The sequence below is a fragment of the Pseudochaenichthys georgianus genome, chromosome 21 (genome assembly GCF_902827115.2).
Source record: "Pseudochaenichthys georgianus chromosome 21, fPseGeo1.2, whole genome shotgun sequence".
Lineage (NCBI taxonomy): Eukaryota > Metazoa > Chordata > Actinopteri > Perciformes > Channichthyidae > Pseudochaenichthys > Pseudochaenichthys georgianus.
In genome coordinates, this window is record NC_047523.1 from 28924533 (window position 1) to 28943119 (window position 18587).

General features: G+C 41.6%; 1 protein-coding gene across 1 annotated transcript in view; it reads right to left on the reverse strand.

Moving 5' to 3' along the window:
* Nucleotides 1–17268, reverse strand: part of rapgef4a (Rap guanine nucleotide exchange factor 4a) — a 37541-nt gene extending 20273 nt beyond the window's left edge. Inside the window, exons 1-4 of the mRNA XM_034110551.1 lie at nt 17050–17268; nt 13614–13756; nt 13438–13526; nt 12013–12159 (exon numbers count right to left, since the gene is read on the reverse strand). Of these exons, the coding sequence (XP_033966442.1) occupies nt 12013–12159; nt 13438–13526; nt 13614–13756; nt 17050–17117 (447 nt within the window). The 5' untranslated portion in view covers nt 17118–17268. The remainder of the gene's footprint in view (nt 1–12012; nt 12160–13437; nt 13527–13613; nt 13757–17049) is intronic.
* Nucleotides 17269–18587: the final 1319 nt, after the last annotated feature.

Genomic DNA, 18587 nt, shown 5'->3' on the forward strand with positions numbered 1-18587 from the left:
ATTGTGCATCTACTTCCTCGGAGTCTCTCGCTTTTTAACCTCAACACCGACAGAGATGTCTTTATCATCTATTATCTTCAGTAGTAGAGGAAAGCCACACCTGTAAATGCTTTTTTACGATCACTGAGTTGTTACTACACATCAGCTGTTATGGGCAGTCAATAGTCATGAAGCACAAACAATCTTCACTGGGACACACACACACACAGTGCTCTGAACAGAACATCCACATTTTGTCTAAGTGGTTCAAATGTTTCTGACTCTACACGCGGATGGAAAGCATGCATACACCTAAAGGCATTTTCAACTGGGTCAATTAATCCGACATTCAGACAGCATGCACAATGGTGTAGTCAGACAGCAGAGAGTCTGATTCAGTCTCCAAGAAATGATTGAGTTCTGCAAACTGATTCCAACTCAAGATTATGATCTGTTCCTTCAAGGAAATATACGCAATGGTGATAAAACATTTACAAAAACAAGGCATCTAAAGGCAACAAAAAAAGCTATTTGAAGACATTTTAACCAGACATACAATCCATTACTAACAGACAGCAACATTTATTTTCTCATAGTAGAGGGAGGCTACTCCCAAAGTTAGAGAAGCAAGACCTCCTGTTAGATCTTTAGCGGCTCACGTAGTGCAAAGACTATCTGACAGTGATAAAGGAACGTTTGGATATAAAAGTGATTATTTTTTCACAACATTCACATCATTACAACTCTCTAAAGCTGTCATGAAATGCTTAAGGATTCAACTTTTTAGAATGTATAGATTTTTCAAAGTGGATCCACAACACAACAACACATGAGGACTGATGTGACCTCAGTGTGATGCCAAAGAGTAACGTTTCTCCATGTTTAAACATATTCAAATTACTTTGTGGGTATTTGGATGTCAACTTTAGTGTAGTTTGCCTATGGCGTTTGAATTTATGTTATTGTGACATGTAAAAAGCTGTAAGAAAGATACCTGTTGACGTCATAGACTATAGCACGTAGGCAACGTTGGTTTCCTAATTGCATGACTGTCTTAGAATATCTCAGCTTTATTTCTAAGAAACACATTTGTATTCCTCACTCAATGAAAAATGTCTGTAAATACAGTACCCACCAACAGCAGCAGAGTGAATGTACCAGTCAGAGATGTTGCAAATTCAGCAAATTAAGAATTATTATAAGCAATACAAGTCACTTAAATATAGTTTTAATAATCTCAAGTCATTCATAATCGACCCATACTTTTAATGTGAAATGATTTTACAGCTGAATTGATTTACAGTGTTGTAATATCTTACATGTGCACATCTTTAGCACTCCCAGGACAGACAGACGTGCAATAGATGCCGTGTCTAAATTAAAAAGATAATACAGTTGTCAGTTACACATGTCAGTCGTTTGAGTTTATGATCCTGCCTTCATCGCCACACAGATTTGATCCTTTCATGAAAATAAGGTTTACAAATGTGTTTAATAACAGATGTGCTTCCTCCAGTGAAGCTTGGTCAATAGTTGATGCTTATCTGCCCTCAAACACTGACTTCACTGTTTGCAGCGGCAGGAGTAGGCTGCATATCTCTTAATCCTTCTCAAAACTCAAATGTGTAATCTGTAAAGCTTGCCACCATTGAGGGAGTCCATATATATATATCTGATGCACATGTTGTTACAATTGAATTCAGAGAAAAGTCTTATTGTTGTCACACATCAACACATCAGTGAAGATCTTAACCAAGTCATCTCAGAGCACTTCAGGCTCCTCCTCTGTCTTTCATGCTTGAACACATTATTGCATTGTGAGCATTAATGTGCATGACTGCACTTCTGTGTTTTGAATAACTCACCCCAGATTACATAACCGACATAGTGCAAACTGTTCTCAAGGCAGTCACACTTAAGGCCACTTAACGGAACATTTAGGAGGAAAACCCCTCGTAAAAGTTGCATTTGTCTTACGCTCTTTAGATATGTTTTCCCCAAACAGAAGCATTTAGTAAGAATATCAAAAGAAAGTTTGTTTTAATCATACTTTAAGCAAGGAGGGAAATACTGCATGTTTATGTTGACATTTGAATTGCAATATCTGAATACCCTGTAAGTAAGTAAGTCCAGTAACACCAGCAAAAGCATTTCGATACACATTTCTCTCCAGCATTGTTTTGACCCATCTTTTAGCCGGTGTTTCTCATGCAACACATGAACTGGATCTTCAAAAAGGTTGACAAAGATTACCTAAAGATGCTACCAGCGTCCCGTGCAGCGTGTTATTGTTGTCAGTGACTGGGGGGTCCTCCTCGTCATCAGGCAGACAACAAACACTCCTGTAAGTCCAGCTCTGAGAGTCATGGGTCACACACACACACACACACACACACACACACACACATCAACACAGTGATGGAGATGCAGCCGCTCCGTCAGCCCGACACACACTGAGCAGCAGTAGGTGATTACTTAACTCCAGTCACACAAGAGAACATGCTGGATCTCTCCCTCTCTCCCCCTCCCTCTCTATTGCTCTTACTATCGTTCCGTCTCCCCCTCTCTCTCCATCTCTCCTCTCTTTCTCTCCCCCTCCCTCTCTATTGCTCTTACTATCGTTCTGTCTCCCCCTCTCTCTCAATCTCTCCTCTCTTTCTCTCCCACTCCCACTCTATTGCTCTTAGCCATCTTTCTGTCTCCCCTCTCTCTCTCCATCTCACCTTTTTCACTCCCCCTCCCTCTCTATTGCTCTCATGTTTTTCTTTCTCTCTATCTCTCCCTCCCTCTCTCTTGATCTCTCTTTCTTACTCTCCCTCCTCTCTTTCTCACCCCACTCACAACCCCAACTCCTCTCCATCCATCTTTCTTTCTCTTCATTTTTATTTTATTTATTTATTCATTTATTTAACAGGGACAGTGCACATTAATGAACATTTCTGTAAATGTGCCAGAGTTAGCCAAGAGGCTATTTTTCATCTGTAGTCCCTGGACAGATTTGAAAAGTCAACCTAAAACACATTTAATTTCATTCCTCTCTCCCCTCTCTCTTTATACATATATAATGTATATTGCTCTCTCTCTTCACCTCCTCCCTCTCTTTTGTCTCACTCTGTGTCTCTGAACATAGTGGCAGAATTTATCTAAACGTGTGAATTTTCCTTTGTGCATCCAATCCAGCTCCTAACTGTACAACAGTATCCTGTTCCTATCACTGATCTCCTTCCTCTCAAGGACACAGACCAGATGGCTTCTTATCTGTGACCTTGTTCTGTATAAAAGCAACAGGACCGCTGCATTAAACTCTGAGCACTTCCAACCAAGAAATAAATCAAACCATCAAAAGCTTATAATATGTTTTTTAGATGGCTAAATTGTTCTTGAAACTTTCTACCAATATTTCTTAAAAAATACTACTCAATGTTCTGAAAGATGTAGTGAAATGCAGCCTTTGGAAATAGGAAAAAACAACCCTTATATGATACAAAATATTACAGCTAAACACAATATCTTGCCTTATATCACAAAACAATGTAAAATGTAGCACAGTTTATGGGTTTTGTAAAAATAATTATTCCAAAGGTGACTATCATACATGTGTGATGCCTTGAGCCTTATTAAAACATAACCTCAGTGTTTGCTTTTATTTAACTTTCATCTATTATTATTTCTTCATCTATGAGAAACCTCAATTTTTCATAATAAGAAAGGGGAAAACATCAAAAAGTACAATATAAGTAAATAGCTGTCACACAGAGTCAATAGTCCAGATATAGATTGATGTATATGTCATTAAATCACGTCATTTCAAATCTGCCTTCCTGTCGCTTTACACTCCTGACAGTAAACAGCATGTATGGGAAATAATGTTTTATTTTGCTCATCCTGAATTTGATGGAATAAAGGATTGTATTGAGCAGGAACAAATTAAAGATAAGGCAATTTTACAAAATGTATTCTGGATGTCAATTTGATGGAATAAAGCACTGCAGAAAGAACATATTCCTTGTTCCGTCTTTACTCTGCCTGACAGCAACACATTTGATTTGAAATGGTGGATTTGTTTTGTTTGGTTTAAATTCAGTTTAGACAGCTCCTGCATGCTGTGGTTTAACTTGAAGAAACAGATCAACTAAGTGAAATGACAAAAGTATTTGTCAAATGTGTAAACGCATAAACACAGCGGATATATGGGCAATAAATCCGAGAGAAATCTAGTTTGTATGGCAGCTGAATGACTTCATGCTCAGCATTATATTATCTTCTGGACACGTTGTCTTAAGAGATGTGTTGGTATTTTGTATGTTTATGGTTGATGTGACTCGGACCATTGTATTTCTTTGATTATAATTTCATCTAAACACGTCACCTTGTGGACTGAATTAAGTATCAAATATTGAGCTGATAATAGAAATCAGCATGGCCAAATGAAGTTTAAATGTTTTATTTTTCAGGTTGTTCGTGTTATGTGCTTTTGATTATCTAACAGCTCTATGAGCCGAGATATGGAAATAAAAAAACTGAAATATTATGATATAATCTTCCTACTCTTTCCAACACACATCTGCTGTGCACTCGTCCAGTATGCCCTGAATGTGGAGTGCTACCTAGATGCTGAACCACCGGAGGATCCATGTGGCTGCGTGTTACAACCCCCCTCCACCCAATCCTCAGACACCAGAGGGCACGCTGCATCCCTGCCACTTCCTGTTCATCAGCCTTCACCACTGGCTGCCCACTAGGCTTCTTCTTCTATGGACCGATGACACAACAACCCCCCCTCTCACTCTCTGCTCAGCACCCAACAGATACGCTCCGAGAACTAAACACACGTGAAAAATACTTACAACTGTAAGCATCTATAACTCAATGTTGCTCTGCAGGACTTTCCCCTAATGATGTGAAATCAAATCAATGGGTAATTATCTAAAATATTAAAGCTTCCAGAAAACAATAAAAGATGATAAAAGCCAAATTCAGCCAAATTCAGGCCACGCGCAGGCTGACGTGACGGTATGTGAGCTCTCTTATAAACAAAAATCACAATTGTGTGTTCAATCCCGGTGCCCATCGGAAGCAGGAGACAAAGAGACGAACAAATTGATGATGAGGCCATCTAAGCTTGGGCCAGTGTGCCTGTGTGTGCTGAGCTCGGCTCATGTCTGCTCTGTTAAACAAACAGCACGCGGCTGCTCGCTCCCAGGGTTGTAGCAGTCAGCAGCATAAGAAAATAAACGTTCATCGCATGCATGAGAGGTAACCATAGAGACTAATACATGGACTGGCATGCACTACAGTCACATGCAACACACATTAAAACAAATTGAAAAATATTTTGGCGAAAAAAGGAAAGATCTACACTGAATAGTTGACATGGACAGTCATGAATAAATAATATTATCCATTGGTTCATTAGGGCAATGCTGTGCTCACTCTGGTATAGTATTGTAGGAGAAATCAACCAAAGCAGGATATATCTGTGAAGGAAGAGGTGAAAGTGGAGTAGAAGGAAGAAATGGGGGTGTTTAACTTTGTTTAAGGAGACTAAAGACATGTTTTTGAGCTTTAACTAGAAATACAGCCTTGAGGTTGTATTCCTTTGACAAATAGAAAAGTTGCAGTTTACATCAAGGTCAGTACAGACTTTTATGTAGTGAAGACTTTATTATTGTATAAATATAAAAGGAATACAAAAAGGGAAGCAATGGTTCTGCATTGCAGCAGTACTGGGAGGAATAAATGAGCAACAGTGCAGGGAAGAATCATTTGGTGAAACTGTTCTACTAACAACAAATTGTAAAATTCTTGGGGCTATTGTAACGATTACGTGTCAGCGAGCTGATTATGTGAATGTTGATTCGATAGCCCTTCAGTCACAGCTTGGCCGACTTGCAAAGCAAAGCCGGCTCAGCACTTATACCAACAGAAGATCCATGTATTGACGCTGACGCTGTAAATAGTTCATGTTTTTTGGTGAAGTACTACTGGAAACACTACTTAGGGCAAATACAGTGAATACAAAGTTTATTTAGAGAACCAGGCTTGCATGAATGATAAACTGACGTGAAAAGTTCAAACTTGCTTATTGCACTTGCATATAAGATGCATATTGAGTTGTGATGTGGCAGAATCTATAGGTTACTTACGTAACCCCAGTCCTCAGAGTAACATGAAGTGAGATGTCTCACTATGGGATGCGCCTCATCGTGCAGCAAACAGAAGCATCAATCTCATTACGCCAATCCTGATTGGCTAGTGATCTTGACGTCAGCGTCAGGGGAAATCACCCCCTATAAGTAGCTTGCGGCACGACGCATGCGTCATTCAAAATAAGCACCTCTTCTCGCTTCACCATAGCAAGGAGGGCCGTCTGGTGAGACATCTCACTTCATGTTACTCTGAGACTGGGGTTACGTAAGTAACCTATAGTTCTCATTCATAACACTCCGTTCGATGTCTCACTATGGGATATTGTAGCTCCCGTATTGCCAGACGAGCTTATCTCGAAAATCACCGATCAACCAGAATTTAACAGGTAGAGTCCCGACTCAACAAGGTGCCCAGCACTGCTCGAGCCACACTAGGAGCAGAGACGTCTAGCCTGTAAAAGCGGACAAAAGTGAGCGGCGAGGACCAGCTCGCCGCTGCACAGATGTCTTGGATGGAAACACCCTTGAACAAAGCTCAGGATGTAGCCAGGCCCAGAGTCGAGTGAGCCCGCAGACCCGAAGGTGCTTGCAAATTCTGACTCGTATAGGCCAAAGCAATCGCCTCCACAATCCAGTGGGAGAGCCGTTGCTTAGTAACAGGCTTACCCTTGTGAGGGTTAGCCCAGGACACGAAGAGTTGGTCATTAAGACGAAGCTCTTTTGATCTGTCCATATATGTGCGTAAAGCCCGGACTGGACACAACAGATCCTGCTGCTGCTCCCCGGAGGAAACCAGCGGCGGAGGAAATGCCTCAATGTCAATTGGGGTACACGAACCAACCACCTTTGGTGTAAAGGCAGGGTTGGGTTTCAACAACACTCTCGTTTGCCCTGGGGCGAACTGAGTGCATGAGGGATGTACAGACAGTGCATGGATATCGCTGACCCGCTTGGCGGATGCCAGGGCCAGTAACAGCACTGTCTTGAGTGACAGATGTTTCATGTCAGCTCCTTCCAGGGGTTCAAATGGGGTCATTCTGAGCCCATTTAAAACCACTGCCAGGTCCCATAAGGGCACCAGCGACCTGGAGACAGGGAGGAGCCTGCGAGCTCCCTTCATAAAATGGCAAACCAAAGGATGTTGGCTAGCCGTCTTACCCTCAAAGCCCACATGGCATGCATCAATAGCAGCCAGGTACACCTTGATCGTGGAGAAAGCTCTGTGTTTATCGATCAAGTCCTGTAGGAATGATAAAATCACCCCGACAGGACATTGAAAAGAGATGTGTCCTTCTTGAAGGCACCACTCCTCAAACACCCTCCACTTACAGTCGTAAAGAAACCTGGTGGAGGAAGCTCTCGCACTCTGAATAGTGTGTATCACCTTCTGAGGGAGTCCCACTGTATTCAGATTGTACCACTCACGGGTCAGGCCCATAGTGCCCCGTGCTCTGGGCGTGGGTGAAGGATCCCCCCCCCCCCGCCGGAGACAATCTGTCCCTTCGTGGTGGGGGCTGCCATGGCTGCCCGCACAACAGCTAATATATCTCCGCCAGCCCGTACATTGCGGGCTAGGGCGGAAACATCAGAGTAAGTGTGTGGCGTTGCTCACCCGGAGGTCAATCGTGTACGAGTGCATCCCCGCCTAACAGTGCGTTTAAATCGTGCATTAAAGAGAACAGCTGTCATTGAGCATTTTTTCTTTTTGCGAACAGATTTAACGCGGCTCCGCCGTAACGCACCCACAGCGGACTCCCGATCCTTGGATGAGGAGTCCAGTCTGCATAGAGTGGTGCACCTCTGGACAGTAGTTCTGTCCCGAGACGCATAACTCCCGGTACCTGTGTCGCTCTCAGAGAGAGGAGATGTCTGCCGCTCCAAGGGATCAGTTTGTGTGCCAATGTGTGTGACTGGAGACAACGCAACCTCCCTTGGCGGTTCATACACGATATCGTGTTGTCTGTCCTCACGAGGACATGGTGTCCTCTGAGAGAAGGCAGGAAGCGTTTTAGGGTGGGGAACACCGCTAAAAGCTCCGGGTAATTTACGTGTGCCCGCTGGAGGTCTCTGCTCTAGAGACCTCTCACCGGGCGACCTTCGTAAATACCCTATCAGCCTGTCTGACATGCGTCCGTGGTGACCACCTTCCGTGAAAGGACAGCACCCGTAGGCGCGTCCCGCACTAGAAAAGTCGGGTGTAGTGCCACTACGCATTACCACTACGCATTACATAATAACCAATACTTTAGTTTTATTATGAGACCCATGTTGAGCGGGTGCTTTACGAGGACATTTGTCTGCGTAATCTGACTCTGCTCGGCGGGCATTATAGATAAAACCCTTCTTTCTAGGAGAGAGAGAACCTCTCTCTCCAGAATATGGGTTGACTCTCTCTGGGCTTGTGAAAACAGATAAAGTATAACTGTTTTGAGAAGCCCAGTCAGATGTCGCGAGTATCTCCTGCTGTATGCTCCTTAGAGCCAGCTGAGATGTCACGCTTACGGCTCCAGCCGGCACTGCGCATGCGCGTGACGGAGGTGCCCTTACAGCTCCAGCCGGGTCCCGGCCTGCCAGGGCGCGGGATTCCGGTTCTATAGCCATAGCAGATAGTGAGCCCCAGACCGACACGGAGAGGGGCTCACTCTCTGTGGCGGACGCCCCCGTGTCCTGACTGCCGGTCGGCGGGTCCGTGGACATGGGGGGGGTCCTGTTCCGACAGGCTAGCTTGTCGAGCTAACCGTCGGCGGAGGCTCTTCGCGGTGAAGCGGACGCAATGTCCGCATGAGCCGGGGTTGTCGATAGCGCCTCGGGCGTGTTCCAGCCCGAGGCAGGACGAACAGACCTGGTGTGTGTCTGTGCCCGATATCTTCAACCCGCAGCCGCAGAGTCGAGCCACCGAGTCCCTGACTCCTCTGGTGTGAGGGAGAGGGGCGTCCATCTTGGCCGCCTCGTGGCGTGGAGAGGGCCCGCTCTCGACAGGTGGAACGGGAGAAAAGATAAAACCACCTTGTCCTTAATCCGGAGAAAAGGACGGTGTGGGTCTTTTATTCCCGGAGAATACTGACTGGTGTGACAGTATGCTCCTTAAATCCTTTCTTCCTCCGTGGAGAAGAGAAAAGAGAAAACTTCCTCGCTACCGTGGTGTCGGTAGAGAGGGAGCCAGCTAGCAACAGGTGTGCTGCTAGCTTGAAAAAATCGGACCTACCTTACTTTCTCGTAGAGAAGGGCGAGGTCGATTTTAAGTACTAACGCGTTAGTACTACCGTCTTCCTGCGAAGCAGAAGGAGTAGCCGGCGAGCGCCCGCCGACTGAAATGGGTATTTGGGTTCAGTCTGTGGACCGTGAAGCTTGCCCGGCTACTGTGAGATGTGCTCTGAAGCGAGAAGAGGTGTGTGAATGACGCATGCGTTGTGGCGCAAGCTACTTATAGGGGGTGATTTCCCCTGACGCTGACGTCAAGATCACCAGCCAATCAGGATTGGCGTAATGAGATTGATGCTTCCGTTTGCTCCGCGATGAGGCGCATCCCATAGTGAGACATCGAACCGAGTGTTATGAATGAGAACTTGATCATACATACACATTTTAAACTCAGATTAAAGGTGAGCACAGAGAAACGTCTACACCTCCAGCAGATGAATGTGAAAACCATTATACAGCGTACAACAACAAACATCTAATGAAGTAATAACCAAAACAGTGAAGGGGGACAATGACATGATACAGTGGTGGGTGATAACATTGTAAGGAGAAAAATACTCTTCAACAAAATTAGATTTCACCACTAAGCAATAGAGCTGGAAAAGACGACACAAGATTAGGAATAATTGACCTAATGCGGTCAACATTATTGTTTAGAAAACATACTATATTAACCATCAGAATTAACAAAACTGCAGCTGCATAGGTGAAAATGTTAGTCAAAAAGGGTTAGTGCTATTTCCTACCTACATTCTAGGAATTAAGTGCAACTACACCATTTACTTTCAAGAGAAAAACCCTCCCATGACATCTGGGAAACACTCTGTGCCGAAACTACGTCATGTTATAGTTGAATATCACAGTATCACTATACAGTATATCACAGCGCTCATTACATCACAAAACAACCAAGAGATGTAAGGACAAGAAACAACAGTGTGGGCGGGAAAAATCAGAGGCAATAAAGTCTCATACGAAACACACCTTACTGAAGAGGTCGCCTCAGGGCAGAGGTGAAAAGTGTAGCACAGGAGTGTTTCCACGTGATCCTCCGCACACATCTAGACAGGGTAAGTATCCGGTCAAACTGCTGCTGGCCAGTGCACTGACACAATGATCATCTAACGGCCACTCATGCCCTTCAGCCCCAGAGGAAATGGGCTGTCTCTGTCAGTGAAGCAGCCCAGTGCAGAGGCTCCAGCAGAGAGGAGAGGGGTCGCTACACAGCGTGAAGCCCAACAACTAACACGCAAGAGATAGGAGTGTGTGGTGACCAACAATAACCAATACTGCTCGTCAAATTAAACAAAAATAAATCTGTACCATTACAATATTTATTTATTTTTTCATTACTTTTCTGTCCTGAATGTACATTTTCTTAAATACTGTTTTTAGTTACTTTATATTATTTTATGTTATGCTTCCACTACAATGTAGAGGCAAATATTGTACTTTTTATTTCACTACTTTCTTTTTATAACTTAAGTTACTTTAACTATTGAGATTCAGATTAATATTACAAAAATAATAAACAAATAGTTATTTATGTATGATAATAGGTTAAGATACAACTGTTTGGTTCCTTTATTGAGCTACCTGGTGAAAATAAACTAATTTACCAGCTACAACATTAAAGTGAACCCATAAAGCATCAAAACATTTAATATTTTAGGTATATTTTGATGCCAGTACGATTATACATTTACTGACTGCAAAACTATTCTGTGTAACAGAGTGTATGTACACTGTATTAATACTTCGGCTTAATTAAAATATCTGAGTATCTGTGTAATTCATGTGTTGACTGAATTAGTGCGTATATTAAAGACAGCAGTAAACAAAGAGCCAGAATGATTCTCCTCAGAACTTCCCCTCCATCTAGTGGTCAGACAGCATACACCTTCTAAACACTGATAAAACTAGTATATTGTCAAAAGCTTACACATACTTCAGACCATTAAATTAATAGAAATGTGAATCTCACGCTATTCCTCGAGAGGGGCACAACAATTATTCATGATTAAACCTCTACTAGGGTGGGCACCTTGCCTATTCACCACCTACGCTTTGGCTTGTGCTTAGCTCCATTCGTCACGGTTTTCACATTCAACATGAAGAAACTGAGACGGGTGGCTGTTCCCTGGCTTACAGCAGCCCCCTCAGTAGGTCAGAGAATGGATGATTAGACAAAGAGTCTGCCTTTAAGCGATCCACTCAGCTGGGCTTTTTCCTGCAATCAATTACCTTTACATAACATCAAGAATCACATTTGCAATAAAATATGTAAGAAACCAAATGTCATATTTAACATGTTATTGCAGGTGATTATATGAATAGGGTTCCTGTTTTATACCAGCCTCAGAATAAGGCTGTCTTTTTTTTCACTTTATTATTTAATTGATAAAGTGTGGGGGAGTCAGCACAGATACAGAAATCTAGGACTAGGCTAACATCAGTCCAGAGTTAAATACATTATTGGTGGTATACCTTGTGTATTCTTTAATGTCTTTAATTAACAGGGAAACAAACTCAAAAACGTGGACATATTTTGCTTGCAGCCATTCAGATCTTGATACAAGCAACTACCTTGAGTTAATCTCAGATATGTGTCACAATCTGCAATGTAGCCAGAGAATGTATGTAGGGCAATACAAGTACAGATGGAGCAGAGAGAGGAACTCACCTCCCACAGAGACCTGAACTCCCTCTGCTCGATGCGTAGGAGCTCACTGAATTCTCTCGTGACAATGGTGGCATGCCGGGGGGTGTTATCCAGGATGGACTCTCCAAATGCTGTGCCGGTGCCCAGCGTGCATATAGTAACAGCATCCTGTAACAGAAACAGAGAGGATCTCTATCTCTGTTTTTTATCCTATATCTAACAGAACTGCTCGGGTCTTGATAGATTAAGTGGGGAAGTTCATGAGATCTTTCTAGAGGGTTATCAAGAATAACTTTTATCCAATGACCTTTTCCCCCTCTGTCTGTGTCTGTGTATTCTCTTGTTCCGATGAACCCAGCCAAATCTCTTTTCTTGTTTTGTATCTATATCTACGCCGGGATCCGGAGTCGAGGCTGATCCTCTTGCTGTAGTCCTGTGTCTTGGATCCTCTATCCTGAGTTCTGGATTAAGTCGTGGACTTCGGGTCGTGGCTGAACCTGTCTCTGCGGTCCTGCCTTGGGTCTCGCCATGCTGCTTCCCTGATGGCTTCCACAGGATTGTTGACATCCTCGTGGATTCATCTTCTTAGTACAGACACATGCATTTCCTAACATTCGGTCTATATGCTGTAAAATGTATTATCTCTTCGACTTACACACGGCATCTATTGCACGTCTGTCCGTCCTGGGAGAGGGATCCCTCCTCTGTTGCTCTCCCTGAGGTTTCTCCCATTTTTTCCCCCCTTAAACTGTGGGGTTTTCTCTGGAAGTTTTTCCTTGTACGATATGAGGGTCTAAGGATAGAGGGTGTCATTTTTCTCACACTGATATTCTGAACAATCTGTGCTGTTGTATTTGCTGCAAAGTGTCTCTACTGTAGGCTATTTTTATTGTATGTACAGCACTTTGGCTCGACCAAAAATCGTTTATAAATGTGTTATATAAATAAAACTTGATTTGATTTTTTTTTTATTTGAGGCTACACATGGATCATTCCTCACTAAGGATACAAAATACAGCTAGAAAATATGCCGTTAATTCAAGCATAATTTAATGTCCTTTTTCTGCTGGATGAAAGGCCTTTGTGTGAGGCACTTGAGGAGCATTGATCAGATCACTCTCAAAGGCTACGGGAAATCACCTGAACACTTGTGTGATATAAATGGATACACTCCAGTGTGCAGAGAAATTACTCCAATCAGCTGACTGAGGTGGATTAAGCTGCAGTATTAAAAACATTAAGCATTGCTATAAACAGGATGCTCTTTACAGCCCACACTCCGAACAAGTTTGAGGTTAGATGGGGAATTTCAAGTGTAGGACAAAATTATTAAAATCTTCATAGAAAGACTGTAACATTTAGAAGATAATGCAGATTTTTTTTAGGCCCAAATATCCACACCAAAGTACATGTCTTAAACAAAAGATAGATGTGTATCAGCCATACCTGATAACTTGATGTCTCTGAAACTCTGACATCCAGTGAACCAGAGATGACCGCATACCAGCTGGTGCCAATGTCTCCTTGGCGATACACTAATGATCACAGCAGATAAATCAGCATGTTTTTCGTACGGTACCAGATTTACAATATGACAGTTTCAGATCCTGTTTTTGACTTACAGGTGATGCCTTTCTCCAAGCACACATAGAATCCACACAGGCAAATCTGCTGCAACAAACTGGGGTGAAATCTCTCGAAGGCCTTCACATTTTTCAGGCGAGCCAGAATTGTGTCAACATCTTCCCCAGAGCGCTCTGCTGGCCTGGAGAAAGAAAAAGAATACCATACAGGTAACTGCTAAAACAAATATACATACTGTAAGGTACCTACAGTATATAGGCTGCAGATATCATCAGTCAGTGCACGTTGGCCTGGTTTCTGAAACATCAGACATTATGCAGGAGGGAGGTGAGTGACATTTCAATTTTGGTTTCCTGTAACAGCTCCTATGTCATAACTTATAATAACATTTGTACAACAAAGAGGTCAAGAAAAAAGGTCAGAATTCACACCTGCACTCTTTTGTGGTCTTCATGAAATTAGAAATGTGTGCTGTAACACAATGAATCAAGAAACACAGGAAGAATGGTAAAGGCAATCGAAAGACATCATATTTCATGAATCTATATCGTAATTTTGATCAAATATCCATAAATTATTCAGCACTAATTTTTCTTTACTGATAACTATCACCTCTTGTGCCACACCTAGTAAAGCTTAGGAAGTGTAGTCAAGAAGAGTTGTTTTATTTTCCAACTCAAACAGCTGAGTGATCATCTCATTGCTGTCAAATGTAAACTGATAATGTCACCAAAGACTCGCATGTCTCTTCAACTTTTCCTTTTGAGTAAACTACGTCAAATGAGATCCCAGATCACAATAGATCATTCCGAAGTGTGTTAGGTTGAGATAAAAGCTTTTTTTCAGTGTTTAATGCTCAACATTAACAGTCAAGAATTGACTATGAGGAGCTTTGCAAGTGTTTGTGAAACTTATCTCCTTTAGCCTTTACTCAAACTGGCTCATGCTCCCTGTGCTGCCCACTGACCATTTTGTTTTAAGTGCGTCTATAAAATACTTTTTACATAAGTATAAAATTGGTTACAGTAACTCTATACATTGTTGTTTATCACATGGGAAAAAAATGCTGATCACAAAACAGATGAGTCGGGTTGTGTGTTATCCCTCTCACTCCTCTGTTGCCTGTATTACATTGCCCCAAGTGTTACACTGAATCTAGAGAGTCTGATCTAACATGTGGGTGGTTGTACTGTAGCTTACATCACCTTTGAATCCATCCTTTAAAACATAAATCAAACTGCATCAAAAGTTCATTAAAGGAACACTTTGCTTGCTTCATTCCTTCAACAACCAACTGACTTATAGCTCTATATTATGTCACAGTACAGTAAGTGTTTTCTCCAAGCACATCATGTCTTCCCTAGCAACCTTATCTCTTTGCTTTGCTCTTCGTGATGGGACTGAATGATCACACCTGGTCCACTCCCATAGCATTAACTGAGTACGCCTACCCTGCATTATATCAGCACTGCGTACACAGGGGGGCAACAGAGAGATGTGTGGGAGCCCGTGTTTCAAAGCCAGGGTGTATATTTGGAAACCAACCAAGTCAAAACAAAATCAACAAGTGCGGATTTAGAGTCTGAGTGAGGACAGAATGTTTTCATCACGAGGCAGCTTGTTGCAGTATTAACACTACTTAACCTAGAGTAGCAACTGTTTCTCACCTACAGTGCAGTTACAGAACGTGAGACTGCAAAGTGTAAGATAGTTAGTCAAATGTGGCAATATTAACAGCTGTGGTTTTTGTGCTCACTTGTCCAATACGTTTTCATATGCTGTAAAAATCTGCATGGAAATATATATGTTATCATCTGACGTTGATGTTTTGTTTATCAGAACAATAAAGTTAAGTATATTTGCTACAGGTGTTTGTTGGAAACGGAGGATCATACTAGAACCGTTTGATTTGAGCAACACCGGCATCTTCTAGATCCAAGCAGAGGATGTCACTGTGTAAACACATCTGGAACACTGCGTCACCTTGATGTTCAAAGCTGACGCACTTTGGACCTTTTGTTTGTCACAGCCCCTTTCTGGTCCATTTACACCTGAGCTGCATCCAACATCCCTGCCTGTTTGGCTCCTAAAGCACTCATCTTCACTTTCCAATATTTTCAATCCAAGTGTTTTAATTCAAAATGTAAAATACTAGCTAGTGCAAAGCCTTAAACACAATATAAGGAGGGTGTGAAATAATGGATTATGCACTTATTTGAATGCACTTGTGTTGCTGTGTACGTTGGCAGTTGTCTCTTGTCATGCACTTTATATCTTGCATTATAATTCCTTTTGTTTTTTTATGCGGCAGCCTTTATGTCTAAAACTAATTTCCCTAGAGAGAAATAAAGCAATCTTGACTCGACTTAAATGAATTAATGTGGATATAATGTACCCAAAGACATTGCTGTTTAGATGATAGACATGTACACTATAGTTGTGCGACACTGCCTATGTCAGTAGTGAGGCAAAAATGATGATGATTCATAAATATGTGAAAGACAACTCTAGTGTGTTTTTATAGCTTTCAAAATCAGGCTTCGTAAAAATATGCCTTTTTTCAAAGCAGTCCCTTGCAGCTGCTGGGTGGTTTTATATCTCCTCTGGCAGGTGTTCATGCAGTAGCTTCACATGCTGGTCTAGTGTTCTGCAGTGATTCAGGGCAGAATTCAGTCTAAAGCCTATCCACATGCAAAATATTTGAATGGATTTCTGACAAGAATTGTAGTCCCAAAAGTAATCGTATGGTATATTAGCACCAACATATCTGGAGCATTGTTGTCCTAGACTGTGTTGTAAATTATGTACCAATTAATCAGGTACATGTATTATTCAAGCAGTCAATATGGCTCCTTCTCTGCTTTTTATAAAGGTAATATATGATCTTAGCATTACATGGTATCATGCTAATAAACATTTTGTATTTTTTTTTAAATGTTAACATACTCTTGTTAATGTAAATTAGGCATGTAGGCCTACCTTGTATGCAAACAGTTTTAGGTAACAGTCAAAGTATTATACCTAGACATGTTATCAAAATCCAAGTAGGTGAGTAACAGTCTGCAACAGCTGGAGGGTAGTTTATCAGTCAGTGATTCATGCAGTCAGTGGTAAAAAATATATATTTCAAACAGCACAAGCCTAAAGTTAGTGGCATTGTTAATTAGATTGTTGTTCTTCACAGCGGTCATTTAGTTTGTTTGCATGGTTTGCAGCCCAGGACTCGTGTCCTGAAAACGCAACACTATGCTGACATGGCCTTTCAAGGATGCCTAATTCAATCTCAGGAACATTAAGTCTTAACTCCGTTGGGAAATTAAAACTACAAAGCCAAACATCTCCTGAAAGCTCCTTAACTTAGCTCCAGAATCACAGCGCCGAAGCTCTGCTGGAAAAACAGAAATCGCGTTAATATTCCATCAATCGTCCCTTGCACAGTGGCTTGAAACGAGCAGCAGTGACATATGAAAATACCTTTTATCCAGACAAATAATCCACTCGGCAGATTCCGAAGAATGTGAAGAAGTGTGTGCTGCTACCATCTTTGGATCCTGCTGCTGTGGAGGTAGAGAGGGCTGGACTAAAACACCTCATGTGCCTTCAGTCTTCACTCATTCCCCGCTGACAGTCAGTGAACTGCTGTCCCCAGATCTGCTGCTGCTAATCTCTACAGCTGACCGGGAGCAGACAGGGAACACATGAGAGGGGGTGTTCAATGTGAAGCCAGTGAGTGGTGAGGTTTAGTTGCTTTTGAGAAAAAACGTGACTCACTTTGCTAAACTGAAAAAAAGGAGGTAAGTTTATTCAGCCTTTAAAGAAACAATTAGAAAAATCACATGCTGCAGAAACTGACAGAGAATTAAACGATTAATATGATGGTGGGAAATACATCTGTCTCTCATTCATGTTATTTACTTTGTTTAGTTGATAAGTCATAAAACACATTTTGATATGACTTTTGTGAATTTGTATTGATCAGCCCAAAAATATTATGTATAATAATATATTTTCACCACTGCAAAGATTTCTCCTGCTTTTTATTATGTATTGCAATTGTTAATACTCATCTAAAAATAAATGTCTTTATCTTTTTGTTTAATTTGTATCACTTCAAATTAATCTTTTACACACTTATGCATTCTGCTCTTGTTTTAGTCATTGTCTTGTGTACCAAGTATGAAAACACACACAACCTTCTCAGAGCTGATCATTTGATTAAAGTGTTGTTATTTTGATTTTTATGTTCACAGTGGTCATCTACATTTTTAAGCAATGCCAAGTGCATACTTAGAAAGAGTCTTTTAAGGGGGCATATAGGGGAGAGTGGGGTAAGTTGAGCCATTTTTTTGTTATGCTGTCCTCTAAGCAAGGAGAAATGACACATAGTAAAAATGAAAACACATACCTATAATTCAGGATGTCTCCTATCAATGGCAATGATAATAATTCATATTTAATCTTGTGGCTCAACTTGCCCCAGTGTAGGGGTAAGTTGATCCAGGTCAGGGGGTAAATTGAACCACTGTTCAAACCTGGGCATACCTACAACAAATCTTAAAGGTAACTATAAACAATCAATAACAAACCAAATACAAGCTTAGTTTTTCAAATATTTTGTATGTAAATTTCGATTTAATTGATTGATTTTTTTTAACATGTTAAAAGGAAAAGTAATCATACAAATGGTGATACAATTTCATACACCTTACCAATCAAACACAGGGTAAATTCAACTTTAAATGTAGCCTACAATGAGCTCTTATTATCAACTTGGCCTACTTTCATTCATTTCTCCATTGAAAAACTGGCTCAACTTACCCCAAGGCCCATGGTTCACTTTACCCCATAGCCACCATTTTAGAAAAAATAGCCTAGCATTAAAATGCAGTCATCTTTAGCTTAATGATTCACATGGTTTAATACGCTGCCAACACATCAACATATGTTTAAACCTGGATACTTTTTTTTTTTACATGACAGCCGATATAGCTGACATCTAGAAAATGTGCTTT